Source organism: Carassius gibelio, chromosome A4, assembly GCF_023724105.1.
Source record: "Carassius gibelio isolate Cgi1373 ecotype wild population from Czech Republic chromosome A4, carGib1.2-hapl.c, whole genome shotgun sequence".
NCBI classification, from domain to species: Eukaryota; Metazoa; Chordata; class Actinopteri; order Cypriniformes; family Cyprinidae; genus Carassius; species Carassius gibelio.
Genome location: NC_068374.1, coordinates 33,333,918 through 33,351,338, shown reverse-complemented (window position 1 = coordinate 33,351,338; position 17,421 = coordinate 33,333,918). Strand labels below are relative to the sequence as shown.

The window sequence follows — 17,421 nt, the reverse complement described above, 5'->3', positions numbered from 1 at the left end:
AGCTAAGTGTAATCATAATTCATTTGATCAATTCCAGGTCTTTCCAGGTGAAATGGTCACTGGCAGTGACAGTTGATGTTTTCATTACGGACTGAATGCCTTGCATTGTTCCCAGTAGTGAAAACATTCCTAAAAATCATATGCAAAGCATTATCTGCTTTTGCCCTGCAGACAAATTTGTATTGTAAATTTTGTCATCCTATAAAATCATGATTATACTCATGGCTAGCAGTGAAATTGTATGCAAGGGTATTTCCTCTTTTTTTAGTTTTTGATTAAATTGTCACCTTCTTGGATCCTTGAATTCATTCTCTTTATTATGGCTCTCTGTCTTGAACTGCCTTTGAGCAGAGGTTATCCATTCACAAGTGTTAACTCAAGTGGAACAACTGGACAAAAGTAACATTCGCTAACTCTATGTCTGTTTTAATGAAGTTAAGGTGGATAATGAGATTTCTTGCTTTGGTTTGATGCTTGTTATACTTGTTTAGGTTTGTTTAATGTTTGTCAGTGACCATGTTTACATGCACATGATTAATTGCCATAGACTGACATATTCCGGTTGCTATAAAACGTCTCAGGTTACGAATGTAACCATGGTTCCCTGAGTAGGGAACGAGACACTGCGTCCTCTAGGGGTCACTATAAGGAACACCTCGTCGTGACCCATGTCTGAAGCATACATTGAAAAAACACCAACGATTTGGCCGGCGACAGCTCCTGACGTCACTACTGGCGTGACTATGGATAAATAGGTGCCGGGAGAACACGTCATTCACTTCTTCGTCTGAAACTTGCGTCCGAAGCATGGCAGGGAGCTAGAGGACGCAGTGTCTTGTTCCCTACTCAGGAAACCATTGTTACATTCTTAACCTGAGACGTTCCCTTTCAAGGGAACTTTGAACTATGGGGAAACAGTATACCTACGCTCCCAGAGTGTTTTCCTGGCACCTTTTTATCCAAAATCACGCCGGTAGTAATGTCAGGGGCTGTCGCCAGCCAACTCGTTGGCGTTTTTTCATGTATGCTTCAGACACTGGTCAAAATGAGGTGTTCCCCATAGCAACCCCTAGAGGATGCAGTTCGAAGTTCCCTTGAAAGGGAACTAAAGACCGCAAGCATATGCCTGATAAACTGATATTGTGTGGGATGCAAAAGTGTTTTTGTAGTCAAAATAATCTGAAATTATTGTGTTTTATTTCTCTCCGAATTGACTGTTTGTATTTGCCTGTCTATGAGCTGAGATGAGGAAACTATTCCCCGCGAGTAAATATTCAATCACTATGCTCTAAAGTTAGGGGGCGCTGATCCATCATTCCACACTTTAACATGGCGAGCAGCGATGAAGTGAGGCTACAGTAAGAGGAAGCACCGGTATCTTTAAAATCTGTGGTCTTGGAGACATTTTCATTTTTTCCGTTGAGTATACTGCCAAAGAAGAAAAAACGGTAAACAAAAAATATTACTGTCTGCAAGCACTGTTTCACACGTGTAGCCTCCTCAAATGGAAACACTTCCAACATGACTGCACATCTGTGGCGCCATCACCCAGCAATATCACTGTCTGAAGGCAGGATAGCAGAGCAGGTAATAAAGTCCTCCAAAAAACACTGTTGCGACTAGAGTAAGATCATTTTCTCCACTGTCGGGGACATTGTAAATGCAAAATGCTCTTGCCTTGCTGCAGAGAATGTTGACAGGAGTGTTGACACCTGTCAGCTCCCCCAAACCATCTGTCTGTTTGTGTCATGGCAGTGACAGTGTGTCTAGAGAAGGCACACCGTCTTGTCACAGCACAAACTCGGCTTACAGTGAGCTTCCCCTCAACCAGCTGACGCAGTCGCAGGGGAACCACGCTTTGAGAAGACTTACTGGAGTCCTCTACCGCTTCCCAAAAGCAATGTGGCGCTCCAGGCGACTGGAAGATACTCTGCTGTGGAAGTCATCCGGTGGGTCTGAGTTGCGCAAAATCCTTGATTCATTGCAGGTCTATGGAACAATGAGGACAGATATGGTGTCATTTCTCGTACAAAAATTATGATTTTTTTAATTGATTTATTTTTAGCCTGCTACTGTTAACATTTTAAGTCTTACTAATGCAAAATAAGTACTGATAATAAATCTAGATTTTTACGTTTTCTGAAACATGCTGAACGTGACTGCATGCGCAAAAATCACCGCCATGATGCTAAATGTTGCATGTGGTTGCTACTGTAGGTCATTGATATGTGGTTGCTTACTAGACTAAATCAAATCAGTCATTCCAACGGAAATTATTTTAATACTAAACTTAAACTACAGCGGTCTTCATTGCATATGGCAGGGGTTTTCAAATATGGGGTCTTTCAATTATTATAATAATAATAATTACAAAATTATTTTTTTTTAATGTAAACAAGCACTCAAATAAATAAATCTAACGCTGAAAATTATTAAATCATTTTAAAATAATGAAAACGAACTAGCAAATACATAACCTTTCATACATTTTCATAGTAGAAATTGGCTCTTTATACATGAAACCATACACTCTGTAAAAAGTGGTAACCTTAAAGAGCCATTTTTACCTTATTTAAATTATAACGTAACGTTTTGTTGGTACAAATGTATATGTAGTATTTAGGTCGATTCAGTGATATTACATTTTTATACTTTAAAATCAGTTAATCCACTGTTTTAAGTGTAGATGATCAAATTTAGGGATCTGTGACATCTAAAAGCCTGAAAACCTCAAGCACTTAAGTTTAGACTTAATCAAATGCATTTCCACTGAATAATGGCTATAGGAGTAAACTGAATCTAAATTGTGATGTTTAGTAATCTGTCTCTGTAGCTGTGATCAGAGATGTTGCAGAGCATGCAAAATGAAAGAGAGTATAATTGGGATGTCCTGTGTATTATTCAGCACATCTGAATAAATATGTTAACATGGTGCTCATTCATTTTCTTTGGCCCTGACACCCGTTGCTCACTAAACAGTCATCATCCACTAGACAGTGGTTATGTTGTGGTCTGTCTGTGTGTGTGTGGTATCATTGTGCTGCTGGGGACCCTGGTGTCTCAGTTGATGTAATGTAAACCTCACACTTTTCAGGCACAAATGCAGTGCTTAGTATAGCAATGCTTGCGTCGAGCAAACAGAGCAGAGCACTAAAAACATCTGCTGAAGGACAGAGCCGAGACTAAATAGCTGACACTGATGTGGGAAGCGGTTCATGATAACATGCCAAACAGTTCACCGGTTTAACGTCTACTGATTGAATGACTAAAGTCATGCAAAAGAATGGAGTGTCTTCTTGATGTTTAGTCACAGGCAGGTGTTGTTGAGCGTGTGTTGTTTCAGCGGTCAGATCTAATCCCAGCGTGGAGCCGATCTGGAATGGAGACGACAGAGAATCTCTATTGTTAGTTACCAAAAAAAACAAAAAACAGACAGACAGAAAGACAGAAAAAAATAGTTATGTGTGATCAAATGAGCAAGGACAGACTCAGCTACTTGTTTAGTCATCACTTGCAAGTTTCCAGAAACAGATTCTATTGTTTAAGGAGGTTGATATGAGAGAGGTATTTGATGAGGAAATAGCACTATTTAAAAAAATCGGCTAACGTCAGTCTGAAATAGCAGGCAACATAGATGTCACTTTGTCAGTCTGGAGGACATATTTTATCAAACACACTTAAAAGAGTTTATAGATGTTTCAAGATTCAACACAAGCTGCTTCATATTTTGCTTACTCTATCTTTTGTGAGGATGGAATAAACATACTTCCACTTGTCCAAAAGACACATTTAACATGTAGTTAAAAGTAAAAGTAGAGACAGTAAGAAATCTTATTTCAAATAAATGCTAATCTTTGTGCAGTACAACTGTTTTTAACATTCATTATAATAATACATGTTTCTTGAGCAGCAAATCAGCATATCAGAATGATTTCTGAAGGATCATGTGACACTGAAGACTGGAGTAATGATGTTGAAAATCATCTTTGTTCACAGGAATAAATTAGATTTGAAAATATATTCAAATAGAAAACCATTACTTTAAATTGTAATAATATTTCACAATATTACAGTTTTTTGTGTATTTTTGATCAAATAAGTGCAGCATTGGTGTCTGTGAGAATGACACTGTTGTGTTATATGAGCTGTCTGTAATGTGTTTGTGCGGGAAGTGTTTAAGAACTCGAATATCTTGTTCTCTGTCAACATGCAAAGTTTTAGAAACAGAGTCCCAAATATTGCACCGTCACACCACAGTCTAAATATGGAACAATACTGTATTGTGTGTGTATGAAGTTTTGCTCCTCAGGCAGGTTCTGATTGATAGCACCGTCCTTCATTACGGGAAGTGCAATTAAGAAAGAGACAGGCCTGCACTTTCCATCCACCACCAGAGACCTAAACTGATTTTGTGCATGTGTATGTGTGTGTCGGTATACACTAGCTCAGTTCCTACACTTTAAACTACCATTACCCATCATGCCCCAGTATAAAAGATCCTCTGTGTCATTCTGCTCTCTGCTGATCTTTTAAAAGAGCAGTGTTCCTCCTGCTCCCCAGAGGAATATTTTATTGCTCCGAGACGATTGCATCTCAGAGATGTTACATTTAAGCAACAGCTTTGTCCCAGATGTCTAAAATTCTTAAGGAGATATACAAAGACATATATGAGATACATGGTAAGTGCTAACATACAGCACAGTAGAGTTATGAAGTGAATTTGCTCACATAACACATACTTTGGTCTTTGAAACATTTATTTTGAGAACCATGGCTTCTTATTGTGGATGTGAGTTTGTCTAATTTCACAACCCAAAACTGTTCATCTTGTCAATAAGCGTGATTGATATTCGAGCCAACTCTGCTAACTGTCGACTAGCAGTGGGAGTCAGATTGCCCCCTAGTGAATAGCTAAAGATTTGCTAACTCATATTCATAAATCCTCAAGGGAATGTCTGAATTAACTGATGATTGCGCACCCCTTGACAGGTGCCGGTGTGCCCCACAGGTCAATACACACCTGAAAGTTGACTGGACTGATAAATTGGAGATAAACCAGCAAGCACCCTTTGCAAGATGGCAGCTGATCAGGCTAATTTTAAAAAGACCTCATTAAATCAAAATTGGGCATGTAGTCTTAAAAAAAAAAAAAAAATCACAAAAATCAGATTTGTTGTGTTGTTTGCATAAATGTCAGTTCTGAGGTTTACGTATAGTAGTGAACTCCTTGAAAGTTGACCTAATGTTTTTTTTTTAAAACACACACATTCAAAACTGTCACTCACATTTTTGAACATAGACTTTATAGTGCATGATCCAAACTTACATTTTTATAATTCATGAATAAAAACATTTTGTAACATGATATTGATTTACCATTTACATAGTAATGCAATGTCTGATTTTAAAATAGGATTTAAAGGATGAATTTTGCGATTTTAAGTTTTCAGTTGATATATAATTTATAATAATTTCTAAAGTTTGATAGAGAAAAAGGCAGTGAAGAAGTATTTTTTGGTCAGAACCCGTTATAATGTAAATTTTTGAGAGTGCACTCTTGTCATAAATTAATCTATTACTTTTCCTACATCATTTTTAACAAAAAACATTGGTAAAATAAATATTTGGGAGTCTTAGACCTTTCCAACGATATATAGTTTGTCAAGATTAGATTAGATTTGATTGTAATATAGTGAAGTAAATGTAGGCGTCCCGTATAAGGGACGGAGTGACAGTTAATTAATCTAGGGGTATTTTACATTTTTGTTTAATCAAATTCCCTCTAAAATGAGTGTCTAAAATGACTCTATGCCTCTGAAAAAAATAAAAAGGTATTTGTGACTTCCTATCTCACAATTCTGACTTTTTTCTTGCATTTTGTTAGTTTTCACCTCACAATTTGTATGTTTTCTTCGACTTTTCCCTTAGAGTTTAGATATAAACTTGCAGTTGTATGTTAAAGTAAAAATTGTGAGATATATACAAAATTCTCAGAAATAAAGTTAGTCTTTCTTTTTTCTGATCTGGACTTTATAACTCACAATTGTGATTTTATATCTCACAGTTCTGAGAAATTAAGTCAGAATTATGAGATATAAACTCACAAATGACCTCTTCTGGAAGCTGATTCCAGCTGCGGGCGGCATAGTGACTAAAGGCGCGCACTCCTCTTGTTTTATGTGAACCCTTGGTATTTCTAACTGGCTCGACCCTAATGATCTGAGTGGTCTGTTAGGTTCATATTCAGTGAGCATATCTGCAATGTATTTCGGTCCGAGGTCATTGAGTGACTTATGTACGAGTAAAAGTACTTTAAAATCAATCCTGGAAGCCGGTGTAAGGACCTGAGGACTGGTGTGATATGCTCCGATTTTCTGGTTCTAGTTATAATCCTGGCAGCAGTGTTCTGGAAGAGCTGCAGCTGTCTAATGGTCTTTTTGGGAAGGCTGGTGAGAAGCACATTACAATAGTCCACCCTGCTGGTGATAAAGGCATGAACAAGTCTTGGCTGGAAACAAAACTTCTAATTCTTGCAATGTTTTTTAAATGATAATATGCTGATTTAGTTACTGCTTTGACATGACTACTGAAACTAAAGTCTGTCTCCAGAATCACACCAAGATTCCTGAATTGATTTTTAGTTGTTTGACCCCTAGAGTCAAGGTATGAGATCTAGCAATACCAGCACTGATATTTTGCCAGAGTCACAATTTAAGCGAATATCATTTATTATCTTAATGAGTGCTCTCTCTGTGCTCTGATGCAGACGGAAACCTGACTGAAAATTGTCCAGGCATCCATTTGAGTTTAAGTGTTTGTTCAGCTGATTAAAAACTACATTTTCTATCAGTTTGCCTATAAAAGGAAGATTAGATGTTGGTCTAAAATTGCTCAAAATGGTGTTATCAAGATTGCTCTTTTTCAGGAGGGGCTTAACAACTGCTGTTTTCAGGGAGTTTGGAAATGTCCCAGAAAGAAGTGAAGCGTTCACCACTTCTAAGAGATCTGCTTCTAAACAGTTTAGCACACTTTTGAAAAAAAAAAGATGTGGGAAGTGTGTCAATATAGCAGTGAATGAATGTTTAAAGATGCTAACTTGATGGCAGTGCTTTGTGTCTTTACAGCAATCTTAGTTTGATGCATAATAGGCCACAGATTAGATGAGTTTACCCTTCAGCTTGAGATGGCCTTAGTCTTTCTATCACATGATAAAACTGAAATAGAATAATAATAATAATAATACATTTTATTTAAAGGCGCCTTTCTCTGCACTCAAGGACACCGTATATGAATACATAAAACAGTTTAAGTAAAAAAACAAACAAAAAAACAAGTCAAATGGAATAGGCAGTTTTAAACAGATGTGTTTAAAATGGGGGAATTAATCAATGTTTCTAAGTTGGGGTGGTAATGAATTCCAGAGGCAGTGGTGAGACGGGCAGAGGGGACAGACAGGTGACAGGTGACAGGACAGGTGACAGGAAGAGGATCTGAGGGAACGGGAGGGAGTGGGAACCTGGAGGAGATCAGACAAATATGGGAGGGCAAGATTGTGCATGGCCTTGAATGTAAACAAGGATTTTGAATTGGATGCGAAGCTGGACCGGGAGCCATTGGAGCTGTTGGAGGACAGGAGTGATGTGTTGAATGGAGGAGGTTCAAGTTATGATTCAAGTTTATGGAGAGATATGTGAGGGAGGCCAAATAGGAGAGATTTAAAATAATCCAGACGGGAAGTGACTAGACTGTGGACAAGGATGTCAGCAGTGTGGGGGGTAAAGGAGGGGCAGAGGCGATTGATGTTTCGCAGGTGGAAGTAGGTAGTCCGGGTAATGGTATTGATGTGGGATTCAAATGATAGTGTGCCAAAAGTGAGAGAAAAACTATCGGTTTTGGATAGAGTTTGGTGCCAATGAGGAGAACCTCGGTTTTATTACTGTTTAATTTGAGGAAGTTTTTGGTGAACCAGGTTTTTATTTTAGAGATGCAATCAATAAAAGAAGTGGGCGGGAGAGTGGACGAGGGTTTAGTTGAGAGGTAGAGCTGTGTGTCATCAGCATAACAGTGGAAGTGAATGTTAAATTTGCGGAAGGTATTGCCGAGTGGGAGGAGGTAAATGATGAAAAGGGGCACACCTGTAGTGACGGAGGAGGGAATGGATTTAAAAGACTTTATCTGAACGAACTGAATGAGTGCGGCCAGATAGATAAGATTTGAACCAGTCTAACGGAGTGTGGGTGATGCCGATGGAAGACAGCCTGTTGAGGAGGGTGGTGTAACAGATGGTATCAGAGGCTGAACTCAGGTGGAGGAGAATAATGATGGTGAGGAGTCCAGAATCAGCTGCCATGAGAAGGTCGTTGGTGATTTTGATAAGTGCTGTTTCAGTGCTATGGAGTGGGCGGAACCTGGACTGGAACTGTTCATACAGGTTATTATGTGATAGGTGTGAATGGAGATGAGGGGCAACTGTTTTTTCAAGGATTTTAGAGATGAAGGGTAGATTGTACATAGGACGTCAATTATTGAAGTCGGAAGGGTCGGTATCAGTGTTTTTAAAAATTGGGGTAATGGCAGCAGTTTTGAAGGATGTAGGGACAGTCCCAGTGGTGAGAGAGGAGTGAATGATAGCAGAAATGAGGGGGACCAGGAAGGGAAGGCAGGCTTTAACAAGTTGTGTGGGGAGGGGATTGAGTTGACAAGTAGATGGCTTGGTTTTCCAAATGAGTTCTGTTATTTCTAAAATAGCGGGGAGCTGGAAGGAGGAGAATGAGTGAGTGAATGGTTGAAAGTCAGCTGAGATGTTTAGGTGAGGGATTGTTTTAAGGTGCTGGTGGATGTTTTAAATTTTTCAGTAAAGAGGGACATAATGGAGTTGCAGAAAGAGGTTGTATAGATTTGAGAGGGGAGAAAGTCCTGGAGTTGGGTGATATTGCTAAGTTGGGAAAACAGTGACTTTGAGTTTCCTTTATTGGCATTGATTAAACTAGAGTAGTAGTGGGTTTTGGTGCTAGCAATGGAGTTCCTATAACGTAAGATATGGTTATTGTACATTTATTTGTGAATAGTGAGACCAGTTTTTCTGTAGAGACGTTCAAGTTGCCGACCTTTGGTTTTCACTAAGATCGGAAGTGAACCAAGGGGCAGAGACAGAAAAATAAACAGTTTTGCTTATTAACGGAGCAAGGGAATTAAGAATATTGTGGAGTCCAGTGGTGTAATGAGAGACGGGATCGTCAGGGGTGGATAGATTGTGAGTGTCAGAGAGGCAGAAGGAGTGAATGCTTGAAGTGACAGTGGCGGGGTTGATATTTTTTATATTCCGAAATGAAATAAGGCGTGAAAGCTACAGGCATACTAGGTTCCCGCATGTTCTATAAACATTTGTGAATGTTGCTGCTATTATAAGCGGGGACCCGACACATATCACTGAGAGCTTCTATCAGTTGTTTTTGGTTCACCTTCAGCAGATTGAGGGTTTGGACCCTGCTGTTGTGGCAGCGGTCGGAGAGCTCTCAGGAGCAGGGCCCACAGGGGCCCTTTTTTTTTTCTTCTATATATCTGAGGGCTTGCAGTGAATGAGTGAGGGAGTTTAGTCCCAGCATACACCAATTCCTCCAATTCCAAGATAAAAGTCAGAACTGCGAGTTTATTTCCTAATTCTGAAATTCTCGAGTTTATATCATGCAATTCTGAGAAAAAAAAGGTCAGAATTGTTCAGATAAGAAATACCTTATTTATTTTTTATTAAGTGGCAGAATCTGGCTTTTTGTTAAGTGGCATAGAATGCCAACAGTTGCTGTGACAAACTAGTATGAGAACAGTAATTGTCTAATAATCAGTTCAGTAATTTTGATGCATCTAGGGTGTTGATAAAATGCATCTGCACACGTATTCAACCACAAAATTCTTCCTACTGTACATATCCTTCCACGTACTATGTGTCCATTGCTGACTGAAGCTTCATCATTTGACAGTCACATCACCTGACTGGGCTCAATGAGAGAGAGAGAGAGAGTTACACACAAATGAGTTACCGTGGAGATTGAATGGGCGAGATGAGTTTGTCTTTCTGTTCTGAGACTGAACTGCACAGGATGAGCTTTGTATCTGACAGGATTCCGTGAGTTAAGCGTTCGAGACAGAAAGCGTCTTCATTTGTATACTTTAGTGGGATGGGAGCAGCATTCTGTAAACTTTATGGCAAAATTACCCAGCAAGTCAAGAATCAGTCTTCAGGTAAGTCATAACAGTGACAGAAAAAAAAAAATAGTGAGAAATGCCTCATGTAATCAACTTTAGATGAATAAGCAAGTATATGTGCTTTATTTTGTCTGTGAACACTGGTGAGGATTGTTAAGCAGAGTATGCTTTTCTTATTGTCTATCCAGTTTTATTAATTATACATCCAGTGCATCTTTTAGATAGATATGGAATCATTCCAGCATCAGGAAGAATGCATTATTTTCAGTACAGAAACTTTCACTTAAAATAGTTAAAATGCATGCATGCAACTTACGTAGAAAATAAAGATTCTTTTTATTTTAACAATGCATTGTATTTGATGCTCAAAACACTGTCACTTTTATATCGTCTTAATGCACATGATGTTGTCTTTCAATTTCCTTAAACACGTCTACACGTTTCTATGTTAAAAATTTGCATGTGCCCCATCTTATTTGCAAACCGATTTTTTGCTTTCCATTTAGCCTCACAGAAAAGCCAACATATTTCAATAAATCTCCTACAGACCGGAACAGATACGATGCACTTTGTTGAGGAGAGTTGTGCTATTACTTTTCTTAGCTTTTGGAAACTAATTTATTACCTGGAGATAAAACCTCAGAAATGCTTTCGAAATATTCTGCACATGTTGCAAAGTTGTTGCATGTTTTTAACTGATGAGTTAATACACACTGTGGAATAACATGGCTGTCTGTTCTTGTTTTCTCTCTTTAGGTTGTAAATACACGTGTCATGCTCAGTGCCGTGACCAGGTGGCGCTAGACTGTCATCAGAACGGATCCATTAATGGCTACCCACTCAACCCTCTTGCTCAGGACCATCTTAACAACAATCAGTCCTCAGACAGCGTGAGTACAGAGTTTATTCATGTCTACTTTCACTGACATGCACATTCAGTTCAATATCTTCTGAAATAGGGAAGTTAAATGACAACAATCAGAGTCATCTGATAGTGATGGTTAGGTGTGACCACAAGGGGGAGAACAGTAGCAGATAAACTACCTAAACTAGTCTCAATTTTGATGTAAACTTAGCTTGAGCAATGTTATATTCAATCTTGGTTTTGGTGCACGTTATTTTAATCTTCATTGGCAGATAACAGATTAATAGTCCTTTGGTACGGCCATAAGCAGACATCATGCTGAAGGTTTAAGGGTGTGTTGATCATGGTTTGCTTATAGTAATTATTGCTTTTCTTTAGTCTTTACTTTGACACAATGGTGTTTTAGCTAAAGGATGATGCACTGTTATTTAGCACCATATGAGTGTAAACACACATGCTCATTTCCATTGCACTTGGCATGGAATATAACAATTGCAGGATATTACTCTTAAGCAGAATTCCTCCGGTCCCCATAGTGTCCAGTTTTGTTCTCATGCGCCTGTGCTGTGAAGACTCTCAATGCTCTGTAAACTGTGCAGTATGAATGAAAGATGAGCTGTGTGTGTGTGTGTGACCCAGCGGGGTCAGCAGACAGGTTAGTGTGGTATGTGTGCTATTCACACTAATCCAGCTCGGTCAGTTTAGTGCAATGCTGGAAGAGATATTGGAATATGTAAATTGCTGAGTTACTGTGGCTACAAACGCTCATTGTACTGTGACTGGTTCAAATACAAAATGGATTCAAATTATTTATAAATGGGTGCATTTCATGAAAAATGTGTGACATTGTGACATTATTTTCATGATAACATTTATTCCCCTAAAAGTACATTAAAGCTAAAGTACATTTGTAAAGTACTTTTAAAGTAATTTGTAAACTGTAAATGCATGGTAGTACTTCAAATCTATTCTGCTTTAAATATTATTTGAAATTGAAATATCATTAAGTTAATATGATAATATAATTTAAATGAGCGTTTGCCGACACAATTTACAATTCACAATTTATTTATTTTATTTTTTTGCATTATAGTATTGAGAATTTTAGAGAATAATGTGCTTAATTGTCATCAAAATACACTTAATAGTCCTAAAAAATATTTTTAATTGTGCAAAATATAACTATAGCTTTTTTCCCCTTTTAATTTTGGGGGTAAAATATAATTTAGACATTTTGGGATTCGTTTCTTGATAGGCTGTGTAATGTACTGACAAAATGTTGTCACAGTTATTGCCTCACACGTCCTCATATGACCCAGTTTAGTCATATTTTTGACAAACAAACAAAAAATGTATGGGCCACTGTTCAAGTTATGGGGTTTATTTATTTGTTTTATGGACGTTTGGTACATATTGCACTGTTAGATGATGCTGTATCATGTGTGAGATCTGATGTTGGTTCGTTAGTCATTTGGGTTAAGCATGGGTGTGAACATCGTCACAGGACAGTGAGAAACCAGCCGTCTGCCATAGACTAAACATAGACAAGTCTAACATTTATTTTAGTGTGCGTGTGTTTGACTCTTTATAAAGACCCTAGATTCCAGAGGAAAGTCAGGGCACGACAAGTGCACACAAAACTGCTGACTGTTGAGGGAGGACAAGGTGTCTACTTCAACACACATTTAACAATTAAGAAACAAACCATTGATAAACTACTGGTGGAGATGTACATCAAAACTATTAGACACAACATAAAGTTTGTTGAGAAAATGTAAAAATATTGTGACTAGCCTTTATTTTATATTTTTAGTTTTCATTTTCAGTCATTTTTTATTAATTGTTTTGAATATTTCTACAGTATGTAGCTTTTTTTAATTGGTGGTTTTATTATTTTTATTCATATATTTAGTTTTAGTATTTCAGTTTATTTTATTTCAGTTAATTGATGAGGCAACATGTTTTTCATCAGTTCTTACAGCTTTATTTTAACTATGTATTTACAGGTAAATAAATTCCTAATCATTATTTAACAAGTAACAACCCAAAACCAAGTAATATTGTTTGTTATTTCACAGACTTGACAATCACAATTTAGCATCATTACTCTCCATGTTTATTAAAGATACCTTAATAAACGTGTTTATGTCTGTGCATAGTCTAAGAGTGATTCATATCTGATGTTTTACATGATAACTGTATAGCTGCTGTTGTAAATGTGTTTTAACTTTGGAAAAACAGCTGTTTTACGCCTGAACTGTTGGATCAGGAATATTGTGTGAGTCTGAATAAGAAACAGAGGTGTAAATATGATCCAAATGAAAAGGAACAAACAGACAGAGATAGGATAAAGAGAGTTTCCTGTCAGGAAACAGTCACAGGATGCCTACAGCTTAACTAAGTCAGTAAACACACACACACACACACACACAAGTCGCACACATCACATTCGATTCAAGCACAGACACAAACACAAACCCACATTGACCACAATAATAACTAATAAGCGCCAGTCCATTTCTGTAAACTCATCATTACCATAAAGTTACAAGAACAACATAATTTTTACAGCAACACAAACTTTTTAGCACAAGTATGTTTCAGAATAATATAGTTCGGTCATTTTTCCTGTGAGACAGCAGTTTGTTGGTGGGCGAGAACTGAATGCTGGGAAGTCTTTGGGTGGTGAAGCGGGTCCAAAATGCAAGAGGCGAAGCTTTTACTCCACCACAGAAACCACACGCCCATGTGACCCCTACTAACAAAGATATGGGGAAACATTACACAATCTGGTCTGTACTGGCCCAGTTTATTATATGTTTAGCACTGATTTTTGTTCCTGTAAGACTTTGATTACTGTCAGTAGAGAAGGAAAGATATTTTAGTCAAAGTTCATGTCTGCAGTACAGTGTCAGGTCATGTGAAGAGGTTGTAAATCAATTAGCTGATTCACTTAGACTAATTTGATTTGGCTCTGCATCACATTGGGTCGAGAGTTTATGCCTGCATCATATTTCAGCGACAGATAACGTGATGTTTGACTAGGTTTAACATGCTATTATGCAGGAACACATGCTGGTAATATGAGTTCTGTCCAATTTAATTCACATTTATTTGTAAAGTGCTTCTCACAATATATATTGTTTCAAAGCAGCTTCACAGAAAACAAATGTTAATAGATTACATTATAAATACATAAGAGTGTTGAATTATAATTGGTGACTGTCACATAATTTCATGCAGTTTCCCATCTAATAAAATGTTGTAAGATAATTTTGTTAACATTCTCTTTAAGTTACCAACCGTGAAGGGAACATGCAATTTTAGATTATGAGAATCTTTCTTTTCAAAGTTCTATGAACGTTTTGAAACAAGTAACAGCACTTAACAAATGTTACAAGAACATCTAAATATAATGTTTCCGATAAAAAAGTTCCATGAAAGATGTATGTTTTTGTGCTAATGTTTTGAGAAAATTACAATGTATAGTATAAGTTCAAATGTCAACGTTACTGGAAGAACATTTAAAGAACTTTGAGAGAACTTTGCCAGAATTTTAACCAATGTTTTGTAAATGTTCCCTGTTAGCTGGATAGTCACATACCTGTATTCATTTAAGCAGAAACAATGAACAAGTTAAAGCAACGATTACATGATGTGAACGTTATAACAGTTTTTATTTTTTATGTATAATAATAATGAAGCATCCGTGCAAAACATGTTCTAGTTTGGATTTGCTTGTGCACTTTGGTAAATTTGCTGTTTGAATGCTTAGTCTATATCCTCCGAATGGGTTGGAGCCAAATTCCAGCTGATCCTTGAGTGCTAAAATTCTGTAAAGCTGGTTAAATGTAGCTATTTTAGAATTTAATAACTGATTTGTTCGTCGAACTTTAAGAATTGCATTAATTGTGTAAGCTTGGAATGACAGTTGCTTAGAAGGAGTTTGCAAGAAGAATTTGGCAACTATTGCTCCAGTAATAAAGCTTGAGAAAATGTGTCATTCTTAGCTGGATTGGAATGCTAGAAGAATTCACTTTGGCTTTTAACTGTCACATGATGACCCAAAGGAACCTATAAATACCCTACTATGTAGGCCCTTTGACCTAATTGAGGACCACAATCTATGACCATAATTCACTTTTAGTTCACAGAGCTTTAAAGAAGACCAACCCTCTTAGCAGAATAAGCTAAGAGCTAATTACGTCTCTTTCTTCAGATCATCATTGCTATGTCAGAGGATGTTATCTTCACATAACATCCAAAACACTTTCTGGAACTTACTACTGTTTTCCAAATGTTGCTATGCAATAACAATGCATACATGCATGGATATATGTGTTCTCAGGTCCTCAAATAGTGCTTTTAATTAAACTAGCCTCGATTTGTAAATGAAACAATGGAGCCCCTAACACTTAAGACCCTTTGACCGAACACCAGAGAGCAGTTTCTATGGCTACTTCTATATCAAACACTAATAAAGTACCTTTCGGTGGAAAAGCGCATGTGAATGAGTGTTTGCTAATTGCTCCCAGCCGTCACCACATTCAGAAGGACTGGATTAGCTGGCAGGCTCAGCTGGATGGAAAACGGGTCGGATTGCATATTGCCGTATTTACAAACCTTTTGGGCTGATAACAAACCTGTTCCCTGACACCAGTAGAGGATTGTTCTGACTCTAAAATTTGCACGAGCCAATATAATTTTAACCAGTGAAACAGGTTTAAAATGTCAAAAATACAGTAAACATGCTGTAAAGATATGCTAGTTTAATGCACTGTTGTATTCAGGTCAAATTTGTTCTCACAATCCATCAGGCCTTATCTTCATCCTTCCACTGGCTTTTCATTCAATCATGAACCCATTGTAGGTTCAGAGTTTTCAATCAAGCTGTTGTTCAGGTTCATCTCAGCACAGTGTTTATGTTAAGATAAAACGATTTTAACCAAAGTAGATGCTTTCCTGGGGGTTTAGACTGCTGAATTCAAAAGATTGTAGGATAACAGACAATTATGCATGTATGTACTGTAGACACCAGACCAGTCTATAAAACTTCAAGCGACCTTCTGAAACCAACCACAAGACGAGACAGAACATGTCCTGCAGTTAAACCGTGAAATGTGGGTGTCCTTTGTATGGATTCTGGTACCAAATTATATTCTATTTAGTCTTTCTTTACTGCCTGGATATGTGAGGTCTGGCCGGAGAAAAGACTACGATTTCCATCTAGGGACAGCGAACACTGATTGTTTGTGTAGAAAACCCTGATCTCGGCTTGGATCTTGCTGAGGTCACTGTCTGCTTCGGCTTCCCTCAGGTTCTTGTCTTTCTGAGTCTACCTCTCATATCTTGATCATCCCAAAATAACTTCTGGAGTGACTAAGCAAAGGGAAACTTAAAAAACCTTTTAAATGTCAACACCTTATACAAAATCGTGCTTTTAGACACTGATAGGAGTCATGCCTCTGTTGTCATGCACTGTTAGAGTTACTGTGCCTTTGGATGCCGGCGTTTGCTTTACAGTATTAGTTACCTCGATAAAAATGGCTTGATAAAAATAGATTAAAGTGTCAGAGGATAAAAACATTTATATTTATTATATCACTTGTGCTTTTTGTGTTACATGAGGGTGTGTAAAAGCTTACTTACTTAAAAGCATCTTTGCAAAGTAATTCTTTAAAGTTACCTTGATTCAATGGTCTCTTAAAGCATAAAAAAAGAGCAAACACTAAACATGTGGTAATTTGTCATTAAAGTTACAGGTTTAGCCTTATAATTTAGGACAATTAGAGGACTGGAATGGCTTTATGCATGACCTCCCAAACCACACCCTTCCTGATGAGATCAAACATTAATAAGTGTACTTCCTGAGGTCATCCACACATTCACAGAAAACTCTTTGTGTTTATGTATAAGAAATTGTTGAAAGTTGATTTACGAGAAATTCCACATGCCCTCATATAACTGCTGGCACATAGACAGAGCCTGTGTGCTGGGAACATGAGCCAATCCCGCTCAGCAAAGGAATGTGAGTAATGTATAATGAAGGCTACAGCCCAAAACCGGAAAAACCACAGGTTGCAGTCACAGGTCACCTCTGTGTCCCTCCTGCCAGACCCCATTGTTCTGTAGCAGAGTGGGCTTGGGAACGAGTTTCCTTGTGGACTGAGACATTTTAATATGTTTCTCGATAGCACTAAATTATGGAAGTTATTATTGCTATTTCAATTTATTGTGCATTTCATCCACACAGTCCATTTATTATATTCTTTGTATGTTTCCACGACAGTGGATATATTAAAAATATATTAAAAGTTTTAATTTGCATTTTCGAAAAGTTTAGAGTAGACTAC

The 17,421-nt window shown here is 37.6% G+C and overlaps 1 protein-coding gene across 1 annotated transcript in view; it reads left to right on the top strand.

Annotated features, from left to right (window-relative positions):
* The window catches only part of LOC127978361 (ras association domain-containing protein 3), a 37,569-nt gene that overhangs the window by 891 nt on the left and 19,257 nt on the right, over nt 1-17,421 (top strand). The window contains exon 2 of the mRNA XM_052583195.1: nt 10,960-11,093. Coding sequence (XP_052439155.1) covers nt 10,960-11,093 — 134 coding nt within the window. The remainder of the gene's footprint in view (nt 1-10,959; nt 11,094-17,421) is intronic.